At 44.0% G+C, this 18,759-nt stretch overlaps 1 protein-coding gene across 1 annotated transcript; it reads right to left on the reverse strand.

Moving 5' to 3' along the window:
* Positions 1-13,473: 13,473 nt before the first annotated feature.
* Positions 13,474-17,394, reverse strand: LOC134098407 (uncharacterized protein K02A2.6-like). The gene has a single exon (XM_062551446.1). The coding sequence runs from the start codon at positions 17,392-17,394 to the stop codon at positions 13,474-13,476; it is 3,921 nt and encodes a 1,306-aa protein (XP_062407430.1).
* Between the last annotated feature and the right edge of the window lie 1,365 nt (positions 17,395-18,759).

The raw sequence follows: 18,759 nt of genomic DNA on the forward strand, positions 1-18,759 counted from the left end.
GTCAAGCGTATTCTACCTCGCGGCTATTCTCTCCCAAAAAGGGAGGAAAAAAATTGAAATTCAATAGATCTGCTACCTCCAAAAAGGTTGAAATGCCAGAGCTGTAAAGGGGGGGGGGGTCTCCCTCAGGGCCTACTGTCACAGAGTTAGAGATTTAGTTATTCATTTCCAATGGAACAACCTATTTTTCGTCTCGCTAAATCAGAGGGTCGGCTGCCACATTTCTCATGCTGTCAGGTACAACTGTGGGAGTTGACCTGCTATTTCTCAAAATTTAGCATGCCATTTTAATTTCCTGGGAGAAAGTACTGAAATAACACATAGGGAAATCGGTACCAAAAACGATAACATACCAGTCAGTGCCCTCAATATCTTTTCATTTCACCAAGTTCCTTTGACAGTTTATTACACCTTCGGCGAGCTGTATTAGGTAATATTCTGCAATATAAAGTGTACGCGTCCATCTATCCATCTTGTGAGACATACGGATCATCTCGTTATCTTAAAATATGTTTATCTGATGTGGCCTTCATGACAAGTCAGTGGTGGTTTTGTAATACTCTTTTGTCTGATACCACCCCTGCGGTAATACATTTTGTCATCATCATAACCCGGCTAAATGACATAAATGGCATCCTCGTGATCACACGGAGACTTGCATTGGTATTTATAGTCTGTGCAGTGGCAGGTTACTGATAAGGTAATAAATTCTATTAGGCAAATATAGTGGTTCCTCCACTCTTCACAGGGTTACATAAAGAGTAAAACTCCAGCACTGTCTTATCACGTACCATAAAGGTTTATTGGCATATGAGTTATATGCCAAATGGCTCAACTACTGTCTGATGATACTCTTCAGAAGCTGCTATACACTGCCAGTGTGAAAGCTACAGACCCCGAGTAAGAACATTAGGTTCTTATTATACAGTTGTGCTCATAAGTTTATGAACCCATGCTAAGTTGACTAAAAAGAGAAGTAAAAGTCATCTTTTGGAAACAGATTTTTATGCCTTAATTAAAATAAAAATGAGAAAAAAATCCTTCTCCGTTTTCTTTGTGAATGAATAATAAATAAATGAATGAATAAATAAATGTTCTTCATTGAAATAAAGAGCATAAGTATACAAACTCTGATGTTAAATTCCCATACTGAATATTAAATTGCTACAAAAACTCAACTGGGTACCAAGCTTCTCTCCCAACCTTGAGATTGTACAGTGCGCCCATAGAACACATACAATAGGGCTTTGACTTTTGGCCAAAAATCGTATTCGAAGTTCGTTTGGTTATTAATATCAAACTTCGAATGTATTCGAATATTTGTTAATAATATTTTGACCATTATTTTTATGCTATTGGAAAAACACGCAGCATTCATTAAGCTGAATTTCCTTTTCCTGCTCTCCCTCCGTCTCTCTGTCACTCATGCGTCTGTGTCTCTCACACACACACACACACACACACACACACACACACACACACACACACACACACACACACACACACACACACACACACACACACACACACACACACACACACACACACACACACACACACACACACACACACACACACACACACACACACACACACACACACACACACACACACACACACACACACACACACACACACACACACACACACACACAGCCCCTTCACTCCACTCCGTGCAGACCGCGTCTGTCTGCATGAAAACAAGATCCCTGGAAGCTTGATTGCACCGACATACGCTGTTCAGGTGGAGGCACTATGCATACAACTTTACCAAACAGTATAGCCTAAGTAGCCTAAACTCATTATCCATGGCCCGTTTTCTCTCGTCCTCCCTCGTGCGCGCTCAATGGACACCTGTCCCTCGACATGCATCCTAAACATTCACAATCGTGAAAGCAATGACGCATAGAAGACAACAAGCTAAATTATCCGGTTAGCATGATTAGCATGCTGCACAGATTAAAACTCTTGCATGCATTCAAGTTGATTGACTATCTCAATACCAATGTCTTCCAACTCCAAGACTTAAAAGGGCCTGTCCCAATGAGGAAGTTACTATTAGCTTACCTTGAAACTTACACACACGTGGGGAAACTGAATAGGCTAGTCAAACCACTCGCTAACATCGCCTACAGGAGCCCAGATGAGTAAGCCTATTCATGGGTTTCATCAGGTCCCTTTCCACAGGTGTATAAAATCAAGCACCTTGATTATCAATCCAGACTACATAGTGCTTGATTAGTACACCTGTGGAGAGGGACCTGATGAAACCCATGAATAGCCTTGCTAATAGACCTCTGAAGTTCGCCTACAAAAAAGCCACCATCTTTGCCCAAATAAGGAGATCCGGTATCTTGAGATTTTTTCTATGGGAAAATAACATGGGGATTTTCAATTATCGCACCTGTTAAACTCTCGCGGGGATGATGACATTGGAAATGCAGACGTTTTTTCACTACAGTTTTGTCCACTGCTGTCTAGTGGATACTGTGATCTTTGGTAGGTGAAGACGGCACACTTTGATCTTTGCTACCCCAGAGCTAACTTACCATGCAACTTGCCATAGGCAGTTAGCTTCAATTAACTCCCGGATCTCCTTATATGGGCAAAGATGGCAGCTCTGGATCCTTTTTGTAGGCGAACTTCAGAGGTCTATGAGCTCATGATTCACGACTTTACCAGATGTGAGAAAGCCGCTGAATCTGAAAACCACGTTTGCATGCAAACACATGTACAAAAAAATAATGCTCATAACAGGTTCGAATATTAAGAGCTGCCTAAAATTCGTTCGAATATCATATATTTTTCAAAAATTCGAATTATATTCGAATAACGAAGTTCTGAGTCAAAGCCCTAACATACAATGGTAGGATTGACTGGCAGTGACCTTGACCGGTCAGGGATTCAGGTCACAGAGGCCATGCCAGAGGTATCGAACGATCCCAGAAGTGGGTTCATCTGCGGTATCCATCAGAGCTCACACGAATGACCAGTTTAAGCTACAACTGCTTTCCCCCCCTCTAACAAGGAAATGCTCGTATCCCATTTGCTTCAGTACCACATAATGAAGCCTCTTGGCAATGTCATTTGTCATTTTTAATGTGTCTGTCAGCCCTGCAGACAGTCCCAAAACTGACTTTTTGAATACAGCTCCCCTTGTCATAACAGGAAGGACCATTAATTCAGAAAATGTCAGAGCGATAGATTATAGGATAACATACAATCTTGGTGGCAGTATTCATCTTGCCTCCAGTTCAGGGGGAGATGTTTTATGCAAGCACGTTGGACGTGGTGGGGAAGGGGGAGGGCGGCCATTTACAATAAATTTACTCTAAATTTACAGGTTTTCTTATCAAAGTGTTCTTTATTGGAGCACTTAAGCTGTTATTGCCCTGGGCACAGAATGCACTTAACATGACCCTGCAGCACTACACACAAGTGACTCACAACACTGACTCACAACACACAACATCTCTTGAAATTCTGAGACAAATATGATCAAAGCATGCACACGCTACTGTATCTCAATGATACATACAGTAACCTGTTTGTAAAACAGCAGGCTAGACATGTTAGACAATTATTGTGCATCCTCTACCCTTGAAATTGGCCCGACAAACGATTAAGCTTTAAAATGGATGCGAAGTATACTGCAGCAAATTTGACTGTGAATATTTATGACATGCAGTATTATGTGCGTGGCACCCGCATATATGCCCCTCATTGTCTGTAGCTTCATGTCTCCCCTTTCAGTCACCTGAATATTTATATCCTCTTCATTATCATTTAGTAAAGTCAGCTTCCTGCGAGAGCCTGATAAATTAGCAGTTAGAAGTTTTGACCTTGTCCCTACCAAAAAGCCTGTCCACCCCCCACCTCCCTCTCTCTCTCCATAAAAAGTGATAAAAGCATATGGGTTCATTCATTTTGAGATGGTGTCTTATATCTCATTTCATGGATTTAACATTATTGCCGTAACTGGATTGTAAATCTTCCACTGTGGGCGAGGAATGCTTATTGTCTCAAATCTGCACCCATCACCTTGAAAAACTCTTCTGTCGATATTTGATTATATGGCAGCAGCTTGGCGATGGCAGACTTTGAAGTTTTAAGGCATTGATTGGCTGGCTGTGTAAAACTCAGGCAGGAGATGTATTTTCGATTGGGGCCTAAAGCGGAGAGTTATTTTCTCCGTGCTCTGGAGGCCTGTGCAGTGTCCTCTCTCCCTTATCACAGTGGATGCAGGCTGCTGCAGCATTGATTTGAATGGCAACTATTGGGGTTTATCCATGGCTTTCATCTCTCCCATGCTTAACCAGGGCTCAGAGGATTTCTGAAGGTTCTGCGAATGCAGTGCAAAGCTCCCAGGCCTGCAGACTTTTCGTAATAACATAGTTCTAAGGTAAATAAAGTTTATTAGAGCCAAAGAATCAAAAGCACCTCCTGGGTGTTTTGCTGTCGTTCACGTACAATCCCCCCCCCCCCCCCCCCCACCTTCCCCTCAGACTGAGGATATGGGTGTAAATATTTATCTGAAGTGCAAGATAAAAGGAACATGCATTGGAACTGCAAATACAGTTTTCTTCACGTGGAAACAGCTTACTAAGGTGCCACACAGCACATTAACTAAAAGGTTTATTTATTTCAGCGTCAATGGATGTGCGTGCATATAATTATAAAAGAAAATAATGATCAGTCCAAGAATGTCAGAGCACTCACGCCCTCCACCCCACCCCCACGCACATCCTTAGGCAAACAATTTATTTTTGTGTCTGCAGTGGAACACCCACCCATCCTGCTGTATAATTACTATGTGAAATGGCATGTCGCTCATTGCATCATAATTGAATGGGTCTACGCTGTGCCTGTTACACGCACCATGTGAAAACCCAAGGAAGCAACTGGCACTTAGGCTATACAGTGGCAGTCTAACAGCCGAAAGGCTCAGTGTGTGAGTTGATGATGCATAACCTATATCCGATGTGTTGGTATTTTTTTTTTTAATATATGCTTGTAGCCCAATAAAATAATGGGTTTTGCCATTTAAGTCCACTTGAATGCCTGGATTTGGACTTTTATGCCAAGAGCCTTTTTGATGTTACTTCTAATTTTTCCCCTTAATCGTGTTCTAAGCAATGTTGGGTAATGCCACTTCTGTTGATGTTCAAACCAAGCAGAGAGTTAGCTCGCTACTTCCTCCCCCATCTTCCTGCACGATTGCAACTCTCCTAAATGCGCATCAAGTTGGTGATTGGCTGGAACAGTTTATTATGTTTTTATGGTCCATGTTGGACCAAGTTGTTTTTTTGGAGCCTGGTCTGTCCAGTATATCCAGGGCACAGACGGATGGTGAGGTGATGTTTGCTGTATGTTACAAAAAAAGTTTTAGCTTAGAAACTGCTGCATCACTTAGAGCACTTAGAGCACCTTTAACTAGATACTAGAACTCCTGACTAACTTACACTCGTCTGGAGATGCCACTGGGGGGGGGTATCCAAAAGACAACCATTGACACCTTGCACAAGGGTCACAAAGGTCATTGCTAAAGAGGCTGGCTGTTCACAGAGCTCTGTGTCCAAGCAAATTAGAGTGGCGAAGGAAAGGAAATGATGTGGTAGAAAAAAGTGCACAAGCAATAGGGATAACCGCACACCGGAGAGGATTGTGAAGCAAAATCCATTTAAAAATGTGGGGGAGATTCACAAAGAGTGGACTGCAGTTGGAGTCAGTGCTTCAAGAACCACCATGCACAGACATATGCAAGACATGGGTTTCAGCTGTTGCATTCCTTGTGTCAAGCACTCTTCTATGATGAAAGTCAATTTTGCATTTACTTTGGAATCAAGGTCCCAGAGTCTGGAGGAAGAGAGGAGAGGCACAGAATCCACGTTTCTTGAAGTCCAGTGTACATTTTTTAACAGCCAGTGATGGTTTGGGGTGCAATGTCCAGGGTCAACGTTGCCGTCTACCAGGAAGTTTTAGAGCACTTCATGCCTCCGGCTGCTGACCAACTTTATGGAGATGCAGATTCAAATTTCCAACCGGACTTGGCACAGGTCTGCACACTGTGCCAAAGCTACCAGTTAAGCAATTTTGTTTCACTAAAACCGGTTGTTATGGTGAAAATGTTTACAAGTTGTACTAGTAATAAATCATCTTTATAAAGACAAATTTCTATGCATTACACCCTTTCTTCAGGGGAAAAAGCTAGCTATCATATCATAGATTCCAATGTGAAAGACAGCTAGCAGTCACACATTACATCTATTAATTTACAAGACATTCAGTCCTTTTACTCACACAACAGTTATGAAGAAATACAGTATGTATTATGTAACTGAACAAATGCTGAAACTGTGTAAGTTACAGCTTTAAAACTTGGTTCAAAACAGTCATGCCGTGTGACCACTGTTTTGAAACATTGTTCAAAATGGCCATGTCTTGTGACCAAGGCTAAGCGAACCTTCGGTACATTTTACCAGTGTTGGCAGCAAGTTGCTATGCGCCTGTGCTTTCATTTCACTGTGTATTTCTGTTTAAGCCATAGCTATGATGCACGATATAGTGGTTAGCATGGATGTTTTTGCATGGAATCATCCTCCGACTTAATTTAGGTGAGATTGGGGTAGGCTGAGCTCCCCCAAATTCACTGGTAAAAGGTTTCACTTCAACAGGCATTCCAGTGCACTTTTCTTAGTTGGAGGTCCATGTCCCATTGGTTTGAATGGGCACTGGAACGCATCATTAGTCCACCACCTACTGTAACCTTCACAGATGCTAGTTGCCCTGCAGACTACCGTCAGCTTGTAACTTCCTGACTGCCTCACCACAGCTGCTTGCCTTTACAGTATATGCCAGTATTAAAAGCTAGGGGTAGGTGATTTTCTAGCGTTGAGGCTGCTTAATTTTAATATCTGTTTTCATGAGCTGCAGGGTGCTGCAATAATTATTTTATTTTCCTGCCCCAGCAGGAGCAATCACTTTAATTATGTGCAGGTAAACTTATTATCCAAATCCTTTCAGAGGATCCTTAAGACAAGGTCTAATCACAGCCAACAATGGATTTCCACAAACAAGCACTACTGTGAAAGGCCATCTGCTTTAATTATGCAGATACTGTGATCTTTGAGGCGTTTTTCTCTGATTAACAGTTATGACCAGACCTGAACAGTACAGTATGTGCAGTCCTCGAGTTATACTTATTTTTAAATCCCACACCACATGCATCTCCTCTAATTCATCTAGCTGTCTGCCTTGTGCACACATTTTAAAACCAGCCTTTTTGCGCAGTCTTACAGTATCTCTTGAAGTGGGCCCGGACCACCAAGGGTGTGAACTGGCATTTGAGAGAGAACCATGCAGCACAAGTGAGAGAAGCAGTCGATTTGTGAGAGCTTGAATGAAACCATACAGTAGGTTTTTTGGATTAGACAAAGATTGAAATTTCACATAGTAGGCTATTGCACCAGAGCAAGAGGGATGTTTAACTCCAAGTTCCTGAAGAAATCGGAGATAAATATCCCCCTCAAAATCCTTGGACGTCCCCATCATAAATGTCTCTGCCTTTCAAGTTACAAATGAAGGACATTGCGAATTGATGATGTATGATGAATGGATTTTCACATTCATGCCAATAGTGCACACATTTTCACTTCTCACTGAGATATTCCTTCAGTGCGTGGCACTGACAAGAAGGGTGATAATGACAGACTAATTCTAATTACATCAGAGCTTCAATGCATAACACTTGCATAGCTCGTAAAGAACAAACACTTCTCACTGCAGTTAATTTATCACCAAATCAAATGGTAATTGCTTTCTCTTTCCCAATCAGTGTGGCTCCATAGTGCAATCAAGCAGATATTATACACTTTTCACCTTGGCTGGGTAATGAATTACCCTATTCTTTTTTCCCCTCGCCTCCTAGAAATTTCCAATATTTTTCTGCTCCGTTAAATTGCCTTTAGATGGGCTTACTGTTCCTTGTCACATCAAATATGCTCTCGTCAAAGACTTGATGGATATGCAGTCCTGTACTAATTATGTGGCCAAGGAGCTTGCATGTGGTGGGCTAGGAAGACTAAGTCATTTTGTTAAAGTATTTTTAGATGTGTGGGTGCTCGATGAGATATACATGAGCCGCTGAACAGATGAGGGCTGGGTTGAGCAGATGGTCCCTTCATTAAAAAATCCTATTGAGTTCCAAAGGCTAAAAAAAAAAAGAAAAAGAAAGATAGCTGCGCTCTAGACAAAGTCTGCCTTTCCTGAGGGGATACAAAACCACCTGTAGGCATTGGAGGATGTGATGAAATTCTATCCCAAGGCCCACAGTGCCGTGTCTCCACAATGCCACAAGAAAACAATACACCGCCCTCCCGGTTACTGTACATCTAAAAGCACTAGGAGCGCCATTCAAATGGGCTCTGCCGAGTAAATTAGAAACTCCCTCCACATATTGTTATGACAAATAATTATGAGACGGAGAATTTCTAATGAAAACATCTGCCAAGAACAGCGGCACCAGCTCAGTCATATCGCTACTGCAAATTACACAAATGAGCTTTTGCAGCTTTAAATTTCCATCAGTGTCTGGCAGTCTTAATGACTACTACTTATTTTAATTTACAGATACACTACAAAGGTCTATGCAGCATCAGTCAAGATGGATTATGTATTCAAAATTCAGTAACTTGCTCCATTTTATCTACAACCATGCATCTCTCTCTCTATTTCCCTCTGTCTGTCTATCTGTCTTTGAGTGTGTGTGTGTGTGTGAACTTGGAAAGTTATAGCAGTGTGAACTAGGCAGACTCCTCCAGTTGGGTGATTGTTATTCAAGGAGAGTGAAGCCTCTCGTGGTTTATGGCTCCTCTCTGCGGAGCATGTGCAGATTTACGGCGTTAAAATCCACTGCACAAGGTGATATTTGTCATCGGTGAAACATAACCGCCGTAAAATGAGGCCGTCAATTTTACAATGTGGTCTCATAGAGGCTGTGAACTTGTGGATTGTGAGGGGTCAGACTCTACATTTGTCTGTCTTATATGGTCAGTAAATAATCTGGATCTCTCCTTCTGATGCAATACGGGGATATAATAGCGAAACAGAACAACTGGGGGGAGCATTTATGAATGATGATTGGCAATAAACTCCATCGTTACTGCCTATTTGGGTCAGCAATGTTCCAAATGACATTCGGATCTTATTAGCATAATAAATACTGGCCCACTCAAGGCATGCATGGTCATTTTGTTAATCAGCGGACAATCAAAGCAAAAAGGGAAAGAAGTTGGAGAAGAAACTATTCTGCCTTCACAAGGACCATAAACGCAGAGGACCCGACTTTAAAAATCCTGACTCCCGAAAAAAAGTGTGTTCATGAGATCACCTCAGAAAACAAATATGGAAACAAGTAAACAAGTTATTAGAACACTTACTATGGTCGAGAAAGAAGGAACATGTCTCGGCTGAGCATTCCTATAGTGTTAATTTAGTGATAAATTACGTTGCTTGTTTCGCCTCTTGTGTTGTTGTGTCACGTCGGGTACCTCGGGGTACAAGGTTCCGCATGAGTCGTTTTAGTGTTGCGTTTTAGTCCTTATCCTCAGAATTTTCCTATATCCGATGTGGCATGAAGGCACTACTATTGGGTGTCAATCAAGAGTATTTTCAGCTCATGGATATCTTCTTTTTATTATTATTGTTTGACGTGACGACCACCAGGCACAGACAAGACATATGGCTGATGATGATGATGATGATGACGATGATGATGATGATGGTGGTGGTGGTGGTGGCGGCAGTGGTGCCAATCGTGATGGAAATAATGAAAGAACAGCTTGAGTGTGATTCACCAACTCTGGATAGATAACACTGTGACAGATACCATTGTGCAAAGGACTGTGATAAGAGGCAGTCAGATCCAATTAAATCTGATGGCGCATTGAGTATGTGATATTCATGTGTTTGTTTGTGAGTTTGTGTGTGTGTGTGTGTGTGTGTGAGAGAGAGAGAGAAAGAGAGTGTTGTCACACCTCTGTGTTTGTGTGGGAGTGTGCGGGTGTGTATGTGTGTTTTGTTTGCCCTCAGCACGCTTTGCTGCAAGGCTCTCTGGATTCCTCAAAACAGATCTGAGCATAAAAATGCACTCAGCCTCGCTTCATGCTCTTTCCCGGGCTTGATGTAAACCGCCCTGCACTCACTTGCCGGTGGCTGATGCGCTGGCACACTGCAGCTGTGAAGAATCCCTGGCTCTCTCTCCTCTCGGCGGCTGCGTTCGCCTCACTTGCCCATGCCATTACCTCCACACAGGAGCCAGCAAACCCCTCCAGTTTCAATTTACAGCCACTGACACTCGCCAGGCAGTAAAACTATACTTTGTGTCTATCACAGAAATCCAGTGGATGCTCTTAAGAAGTTAAACACAACCGTTTTGGTTATTTTTTTTTTTTTCTTTTTTTTTTAGAGCTCTTAAAGATTATATCTATAGCAAACATTGTCTGTGATGTGTAATTTTGCGTCGTTTTCCATTTATTGTTGAAAAATGCATTGGCATGCTTTCACGCCATGTCCACCAGCTTGAGAAGCGGAGGCATAAATCGCGGTGGCGTTTGACGCGTGGCGCTTGACGCTGGCTCTGTGGGTCGTTAAGAGAAGAGATGCTCCCTCTCTCCTCAGTCTGCTGCCCCTCTGCTCCACAGTTATTTATGGGAGTGCGGCCGTTCACACAGACGCTCCTAATTACAGGGCCGCTATTAAGATTAATGGGGGGCTTCGGCCGGATGCATCTGCCAAGTTTACCTTTGCATCACGCGCTTGATGGATGGGGGAAGGAGACGGAATTTTCTCTTTTCGTCCTCTCTCTAGTCTCCTCATTCCCATGGTAACAGGAGGGAATCTTATCTGTTAGAAGGGGTCCTAGAGTAATTGATTTGTAGGTGAGGGGAGAGCTCATTCCATTTATGCAAATATACCCTGACCTAGCGGTCACTTATGGTGCAGATTATGGTGATCTTGAATTATATGGACCAAATGAACACCATACTCCCTATAAATGACTGTGACAGCTGATTTGACAGCTACACCCATTTCTTTAGTTGCGTTCTACTGTACCCTATAAGAACTGGAATTGAATCCAACACCTTCTGGCGAATCACTTCCCTATTCAACAAGCCCTGCTACTCAGGACATTCTTATTGCATAGTCAAAATTCCAACATTCTAAAATCGGAACAGTCAAAAACCCAGGTGCAGATGCAGGGTGTTGTTGTTGTTGTTGTTGTTCCACAGACGAAGGCAAATCAATTTGCCAGCAAAAAAATAAACAAAATAAATCACACTACAGAGAGAACCTTCTCTCATCAGGCCACCCTAATAAGCAGCGGAAATGGGGGGGTTTGCAAAAGCAGCAGATGAGTTCAAAACAGGTGAGTCTTGCGCACAAGTGAAGAGGACTGGCACTGTGAAGAGGGGCTGATTAGAATGGAGCGGCTCCAGAGTGCTGCACGACACCACAGTGGCTACGATGAGTGCCCCAGTATCTCCAGTGAACAAAAGCTTCTCATCTCACAAAGTAATGATCAGCTGCAAATAGCCATCCATCACTCTTACTTCTAACTAATTTCCTGTCTCTGTTGCTTTTGTTTCCTGTTGCTAATGTAGACGCGCTTAATTGATCAGTGTATAATCTTCATGAGGAGATATGTGTTTTCGGTGGAGCACTGAAGCAGAAAGGACCTTCTCTGAGTCCATCTGGTAGGGTTGCAAATGTGCTCATTATTAGGATGTTTCCACGTCTCTCTTGTGAGTCCTTCCCCTCAGCCGCACTCATCTAGGCGGCCCCCTGTGTTTATCTCCTCAGCACAGGGATTAGAAATGTAATTACAGCCTGCACGTGATGTTTTTGTCTCCTCTTTTCTCATTTTTGCCTTTTTTTAAAAAAGAAATTTGGTCACGAACAAGAAAACTTGCTGGAGAATAATGTTTCAGCACTGCTAAACACATTCGGGCACTTCACTGTAAGAGCAGTGGTTATTTTCCTAAACTGAATGATTCATTTATCACAGTATCTGTGATAAATGCCTGTTGGGTATTTTACAGGTCAAGAAATCTATGCTGTAGAATAGGAAAACCACTCCATCACAAGAGTAAGAGCTGTTTCACATCGCCTGCCTTTCGGTCATGTCATGGCTGTGTTGAGTATGGGTGTGCATTGCATTTCTGCTGTGACAGCTGCCAACACTGTATATTTCCACACTGATTTGGAACTGTTCTAAATCCGAACTGCTTGCTGCTTACCTAACGTGTGAAAAAATAGTTGCCACAGCACAAGGTGACTTGGTGAGAGCACGCCTACAGTTGTGTCTGAGATGCACGTCTCATGCAGGTAATTGCGTTAATAAACTTGTTAATATGCATGGGCACCGTAATGAAAATATACACATAATGCAGCTGTACAGCAAACACATGCAGTTAGCAGGCTTGCGCAAGATTGGCACAAGTGCAAGAGCTGAATTGAGAATGACTCCTAAATTCCAATTCAATTCTAGAATTTGAAGGTAAAAAACAGGATGTAGAATTGCAATTCGAATTTGAATTAAAAGAAGTAGAATTGAAATTCAATGAAATTTAAAGAAATTCATGCAGTGGCGGTTCTAGGATTTTTCTGTAACAGGGGCCATTAAGGGGCCAGAGGTTACATTCAGGGGCCGAGTACAGGGTACATCCAATCACAGAAAATAATTTATTCAGTTTTCTTATTTATTTATACTGTGCGTAAAGGACACAATGCATAGAACTCATTGAATGCAATACACCACACGCACATACTCTTACCCTTACCCTTATACTCTTATTTATACTAAAGGGTACACTGCATACAACAATGCATAGACCGACCACACACACACACACACACACACACACACACACACACACACACACACACACACACACACACACACACACACACACACACACACACACACACACACACACACACACACACACACACACACACACACACACATTACTACAGCAATACTGCCAAGCCTGAAAAGCTCATGGAACATCTCTTTGAAAGACTCCAGAAAAGCAACAAACTCAAGGAGCATGGTCACTTTTTTCTATCCTATCCAGCACTCTCTTGATCTGATACACATACTGTAATAAAGTGACTCGTAGTCAACTTCGCAGGTTCCACTTTATTGAACACTAGCTGCATCACTCATATACACTGGCAGCATACCTGCTATCTATTTATACTTGACCCCGAGGACCCCTGGTGGGCCTATCTAAAATGCCTGAAGTAAAACAGTGCAACATCACATTACTACATTCCCTCCCCCCAAAGTCCAAAGTCCCAAAAATGTTTGTTGAATTTTTTCTTCTTCTTTTTTTTTTTCAAAACAAAACATGAACAAAGACTGAACTACGAGGTAGGGGTAGACTGCCCTCCTCGAGGCACCCGCGGGGATTATTGTGCCCCTGGAAGGACGTAGTCCTTGAGATAAGTGGGTGCCTGCCTAAGTCTGACTGGGAAACGTGGTTCCTCCTCAAGAGAAGGTTCAGGCGGCCCTGGGCCACCTGTCTCCAGTGCCAGCGGCTCTGGCTCCGGCTCTGGATCGGACAGTTCGGGAGGAGCCAGGTTTTCTGGTACGCTTTCCTCTTGAAAGGTGGCTTCCACTCTGTCCTGATCGTAACGAGGACGGATCTGGTCCTGATGTCGCCTGGCCACTTTTCCATCTTGTGTTTTCACCCTCCATGAAACTGGCCCTGTCCTCTCGATGAGCGTTGCAGGAATCCACTTCTGACCCGAATATCCTCTCACATAAACTTGGTCTGATTCTGTGAATGCTCTATCTCGGGCATGCTTGTCATGATATTCTTTCTGCATGGCCTGTTTCTGTCCCACTTTGTCTCCAAGTGCAGGGCAAACTAAATCAAGAACACTCCTGAGTCTCCTATTCATGAGGAGCTCAGCTGGTGTGGCCCCAGTTGTGGTCTGAGGGGTTGATCGATACTTAAACAGCAACCTTGACACTTTTGTCTCCAGACTCCCCTCCCCCATCTTCCTGATTCCTTCCTTGAACACCCGCACTGCACGCTCTGCGCAGCCATTTGAAGATGGATGATAAGGTGCTGTGGTGACATGCTTTATGCCATTCTTGGTAAGGAATTGTTTGAATTCGGCACTGACTAGACTAGGCCCATTGTCGCTGACCAGGACAGCTGGTATTCCATGAGTGGCGAATATGCTTCGCAACTTTTCTATGGTAGCGGTGGATGTTATAGCCTGCATTGGATGAGCTTCAATCCACTTTGAGTAAGCATCAATGACAATCAGGAACATTTTTCCTGAAACTGGCCCACAAAAATCCACATGCAGTCTCATCCATGGTTGTGCGGGCCACTCCCACGGATGTAAGGGCGCTGCAGCTGGAGAGGCTTGGTTGATTTGACAAACGTGACATTTACGCACTGCTGCTTCCAGCTCAGCGTCCATGTTCGGCCACCACACATAGCTCCGAGCTAGCATTTTGATCCTTGAGGCTCCTGGATGGGCCTCATGTAGTTCTGCTATCATGGTCTCTCTTCCTTGAGGGGGTATTATCACCCTGCTACCCCACAGTATACACCCATCCTCCATGCTCAGTTCATGCTGCCGTCTTACATAGGGCTGGAGCTCAGGATCTGTGCAGGTGACGGGCCAAGAACCTTGCCTCAGCCACTGCTGTATTCTTGACAGTATGCGGTCTCTCCGGGTCCAGTCGCGGATCTGCTTGACTTGCACTGGTGTGCCATTCATGTGTTCCATAAGCATCACCACCTCCTCCTCCTGGGGCGTGGCCTTGGGACGGCTTGGCAGAGGAAGTCTGCTCAAGGCATCGGCATTCCCATGTCTGGAGCCCTCCTTATACTCCAAGGTGTATTCATAGGCCGCGAGCATCAACGCCCACCTTTGCATTCTGGCAGCCGCCTGCTGTGGGATGCCCTTAAGCTCTCCAAAGAGACCCAGGAGTGGTTTGTGGTCTGTGACTATGGTACAATGTTTTCCATATAGGTACTGGTGGAATTTTTTTAGGCCAAATATTATAGCCAGAGCCTCCTTTTCCAGCTGAGAGTAACCACGTTCTGCCGATGACAAGGACCGTGACATGTATCCTATGGGTCTATCTGCGCCGTCTTGGAGCCGGTGGGATAACACTGCTCCCACGCCATATGGGGATGCATCACAGGCCAGGTAGAGGGGTTTTGTGTCATCAAAATGCATTAACAGTTGTTCAGACTGGAGGCACTTTTTCGCTGCGTCAAAGGCACTCTCATGACGTTTCTCCCATTTCCATGGCACTCCTTTTCTGAGGAGTTCATGCAGGGGCTCCAGCACAGTGGCTACATTCGGCAAGAAGCGATGATAATAGTTCAGCATCCCCAGGAATGACTTCAGCTGTGTCTGGTTTGTTGGTGCAGCTGCATTTGCAATGGCCTCAACTTTGTCTGCCACTGGTTGAATCCCTGCATGATTTATTCGGTAGCCCAGATACACCACCTCTGGCGCCATGAAAATGCATTTTTCTCGCTTAAGGCGGAGTCCTGCTGCATTCAGTCTGGACAGTACCGTCCCTAAATTCTGTAAATGGCTGGCATCGTCCTTCCCCGTCACAAGTATGTCGTCTACTCGCACCACCACCTGAGGAAGCCCCTGTAGTAAATTGTCCATGGTGCGCTGAAAAATGCCTGGGGCTGAGGACACCCCATAGGGCAGCCTGGTGTACTGATACAGTCCACGATGTGTGTTTATTGTTGTGAATGTCTTGGAATTTTCCTCCAGTGGTAGCTGCTGGTAAGCCTGAGACATGTCCAGTTTAGTGAACTTGTGCCCTCCTCCCAGCACTGCCAGCAAGTCTTCCGTCTTTGGAATTGGGTAGTTATCCAGCTTTGACACTGGATTCACTGTAACTTTGTAGTCACCGCATATCCTTATGCTTTTGTCTGGTTTGACTATGGGGACTATTGGGGCTGCCCACTCAGCAAAACTAACAGGCTCTAAGATCCCTTCTTTCTGTAGCCTGGTCAGCTCAGTTTCAACTTTTTCTTTGAGCGCATATGGCAAGGGCCTAGCCTTAAAGTAACGAGGCTTGGCCTCTGGGTCTACATAGATTTTAGCGGTAGCCCCCACTAGTGTGCCTAATTCACCTTTAAACAAATCCTGGTGTTGTGACAGCAGAGTCTCTAACTCTTGCTGCTGTCCTTCTTGGAGTTTGAATATAGCTGTCCAGTCTAGTCTCACTGCCTTGAGCCAATCTCTACCCAATAGATTAGGGCCCTCCCCTCTAACCACTAATAAAGGTAGCTGCTTCGTCTGCCCTTTGTAAATGACATTTGCATGCATCTTTCCTAGCACATCCACCCTATCTTTCGTGTAGGTGTACAGTTTTATTTTTGCAGTATGAAGTCTTCCACACCCTATCTGCCTGTATGTTCTCTCATTCACTATCGTCAAGCCTGCCCCCGTGTCAATTTCAAATGTGACGTCATGCCCATTCACGGAAAGTTGTTCTCTGTATGGCTCGACTTTGTTCTCTCTCAAATTGTGCAGCATGTGTGTGTATTCCGGCTGTTCATCTTCGTTTTCTAACATGTGTGCTGCCCCTCGTGTGCTAAATCTGTTCTGTTTGGGCTGTCTTGCACTGCGGCATTTTCTAGCCAAATGTCCTTTCTTGCGGCAATTATGGCACACTGCCTCTGCAAAACGGCAGTCCGCCGCTGCATGCGTTCCTCCGCATCTAAAACACATCACATGCATCTTCTGGTCCGAGACCGGTGGCTGCACTTGGTGCACCGCCTCCTCTTGGCCCACTGTTTTCTGCTGCAACTGTGCTACATCTTTCATGGCGGTTTCCATGGCTGTCGCTAATTCCAGTGCCCTCTCCCATGTCAGTTTGTCATCTGGTTCTGAAAGCAACCGGCGTTGGATGCGGTCGTCATTTATACCACACACCAGTCTATCTCTTAGCATGTCATTCAAAGATGTCCCGAAAGCACAGTGCTCAGAAAGTCTCCTAAGTTCCGCTACAAACGCAGCGACTGACAGGCCGTGATCTCTAACTTTTGAATGGAACTTAAATCTCTCCACGATAATGCTGCGTTTCGGTGCATAATGGTCAGTCAACAGTTTCAGTAAATCTGTCAGGGATTTATCTCCCGGCTTACCAGGTTGACACAAGTCTCTCAGTGTGGCGTAAGTTTTCCCTCCACATGCACTCAGGAAGATGGCCCGCTTTTGTCCGGCGTCGGTGATTTCATTTGCAGCAAAGTAAAATGCCAGCCGTTCCTCATACTGTTGCCAGTCATCAGCCTCCCGGTCATACTCTCCGAGTTTTCCGTATGTTGCCATTATAACTCTTAAACTGTAGTTATCCTCGTCGCCAATGTAATAAAGTGACTCGTAGTCAACTTCGCAGGTTCCACTTTATTGAACACTAGCTGCATCACTCATATACACTGGCAGCATACCTGCTATCTATTTATACTTGACCCCGAGGACCCCTGGTGGGCCTATCTAAAATGCCTGAAGTAAAACAGTGCAACATCACATTACTACACATACTCTTACCCTTATACTCTTATCTATAGGCTACTATGCATAAAGGGTACACTGCATACAACAATAGACACCCCCCCCCCCACACACACACACATTACAGCAAGCCTGAAAAGCTCATGGAACATCTCTTTGAAAGACTCCAGAAAAGCAACAAACTCAAGGAGTGTGGTCACTTTTTTCTATCCTATCCAGCACTCTCTTGATCTGATACACATAGGCTACTCTTACCCTTATAGGCTACTTATTTATTTGCTGCAACTGAGCAGAGCAGCCACTCGTTTAATATGAGCCCTAAGCTGTTTTAAGGGCATTTTCACTTAGCCTGACTCTCGCCAGACCCTTGTAGTTCCGCCATGCTCCACCAGAGGCGTTTCGCTGAGCTCCACACAAGGGTCTGGACGCGAGGGCAATCCAAACCCCTGGCGGTTGCTCAAAAAATGAGCTACCAATCAGGAGCGCCGAAGCGAGTGTTTGATTCAAATAACAATGGCGGCACGCAGCGAGGAGTATTGTGCTGACATTGATTCTGCTATTTCAACCGTTTTGTCGGATCTATCGAGTATTCATTCTTTAAAAGATTAACAGAGAATAGTTTTAAAGACATTTATTGGTGGCAAGGATGTTTTTACTCTTCTTCCGACCGGGTTTGGCAAGAGCTTGAAGAAGCCGAGCACGTCATTCAAGATAACAGGCAAGTGGTTTATCAAATCACATGCGAGGATGTTTTACAAAGACCCGCCTTCAGAAATACATACCCTATCGAGAAGTCCCAGATCCTTGTGTGAAGCAGACAGCGAACTACAGGATCTGGCGAAAGTCAGGTTAATTTTCACTACCTCTAGTTAGAAGCATTTATCCTGGTCATTGTAAGTGCCATTCACACATGCTACATATTGCTTTTTTCAGCACAGGCTATCCAGATCTGCCACAATATCATGTATAAATACTTGCATTGATTTGATTTAGATTTTTAAATAATACAAATTTGAAAAGCATACTATACAAATTCTTACATTTTGACGTGTAGGCTATCTCACCACAGCAAGCTGACAGCTCGACATGACTTGCATGGTTGTGTAGGCCTGACTGTCCTGAAAATGGCAATATAAGAACCATGATGGAGGTATACTTTGGGGCTGAGCAATTTACAGAAAT

The sequence above is a fragment of the Sardina pilchardus genome, chromosome 2, assembly GCF_963854185.1.
Source record: "Sardina pilchardus chromosome 2, fSarPil1.1, whole genome shotgun sequence".
NCBI lineage: Eukaryota > Metazoa > Chordata > Actinopteri > Clupeiformes > Clupeidae > Sardina > Sardina pilchardus.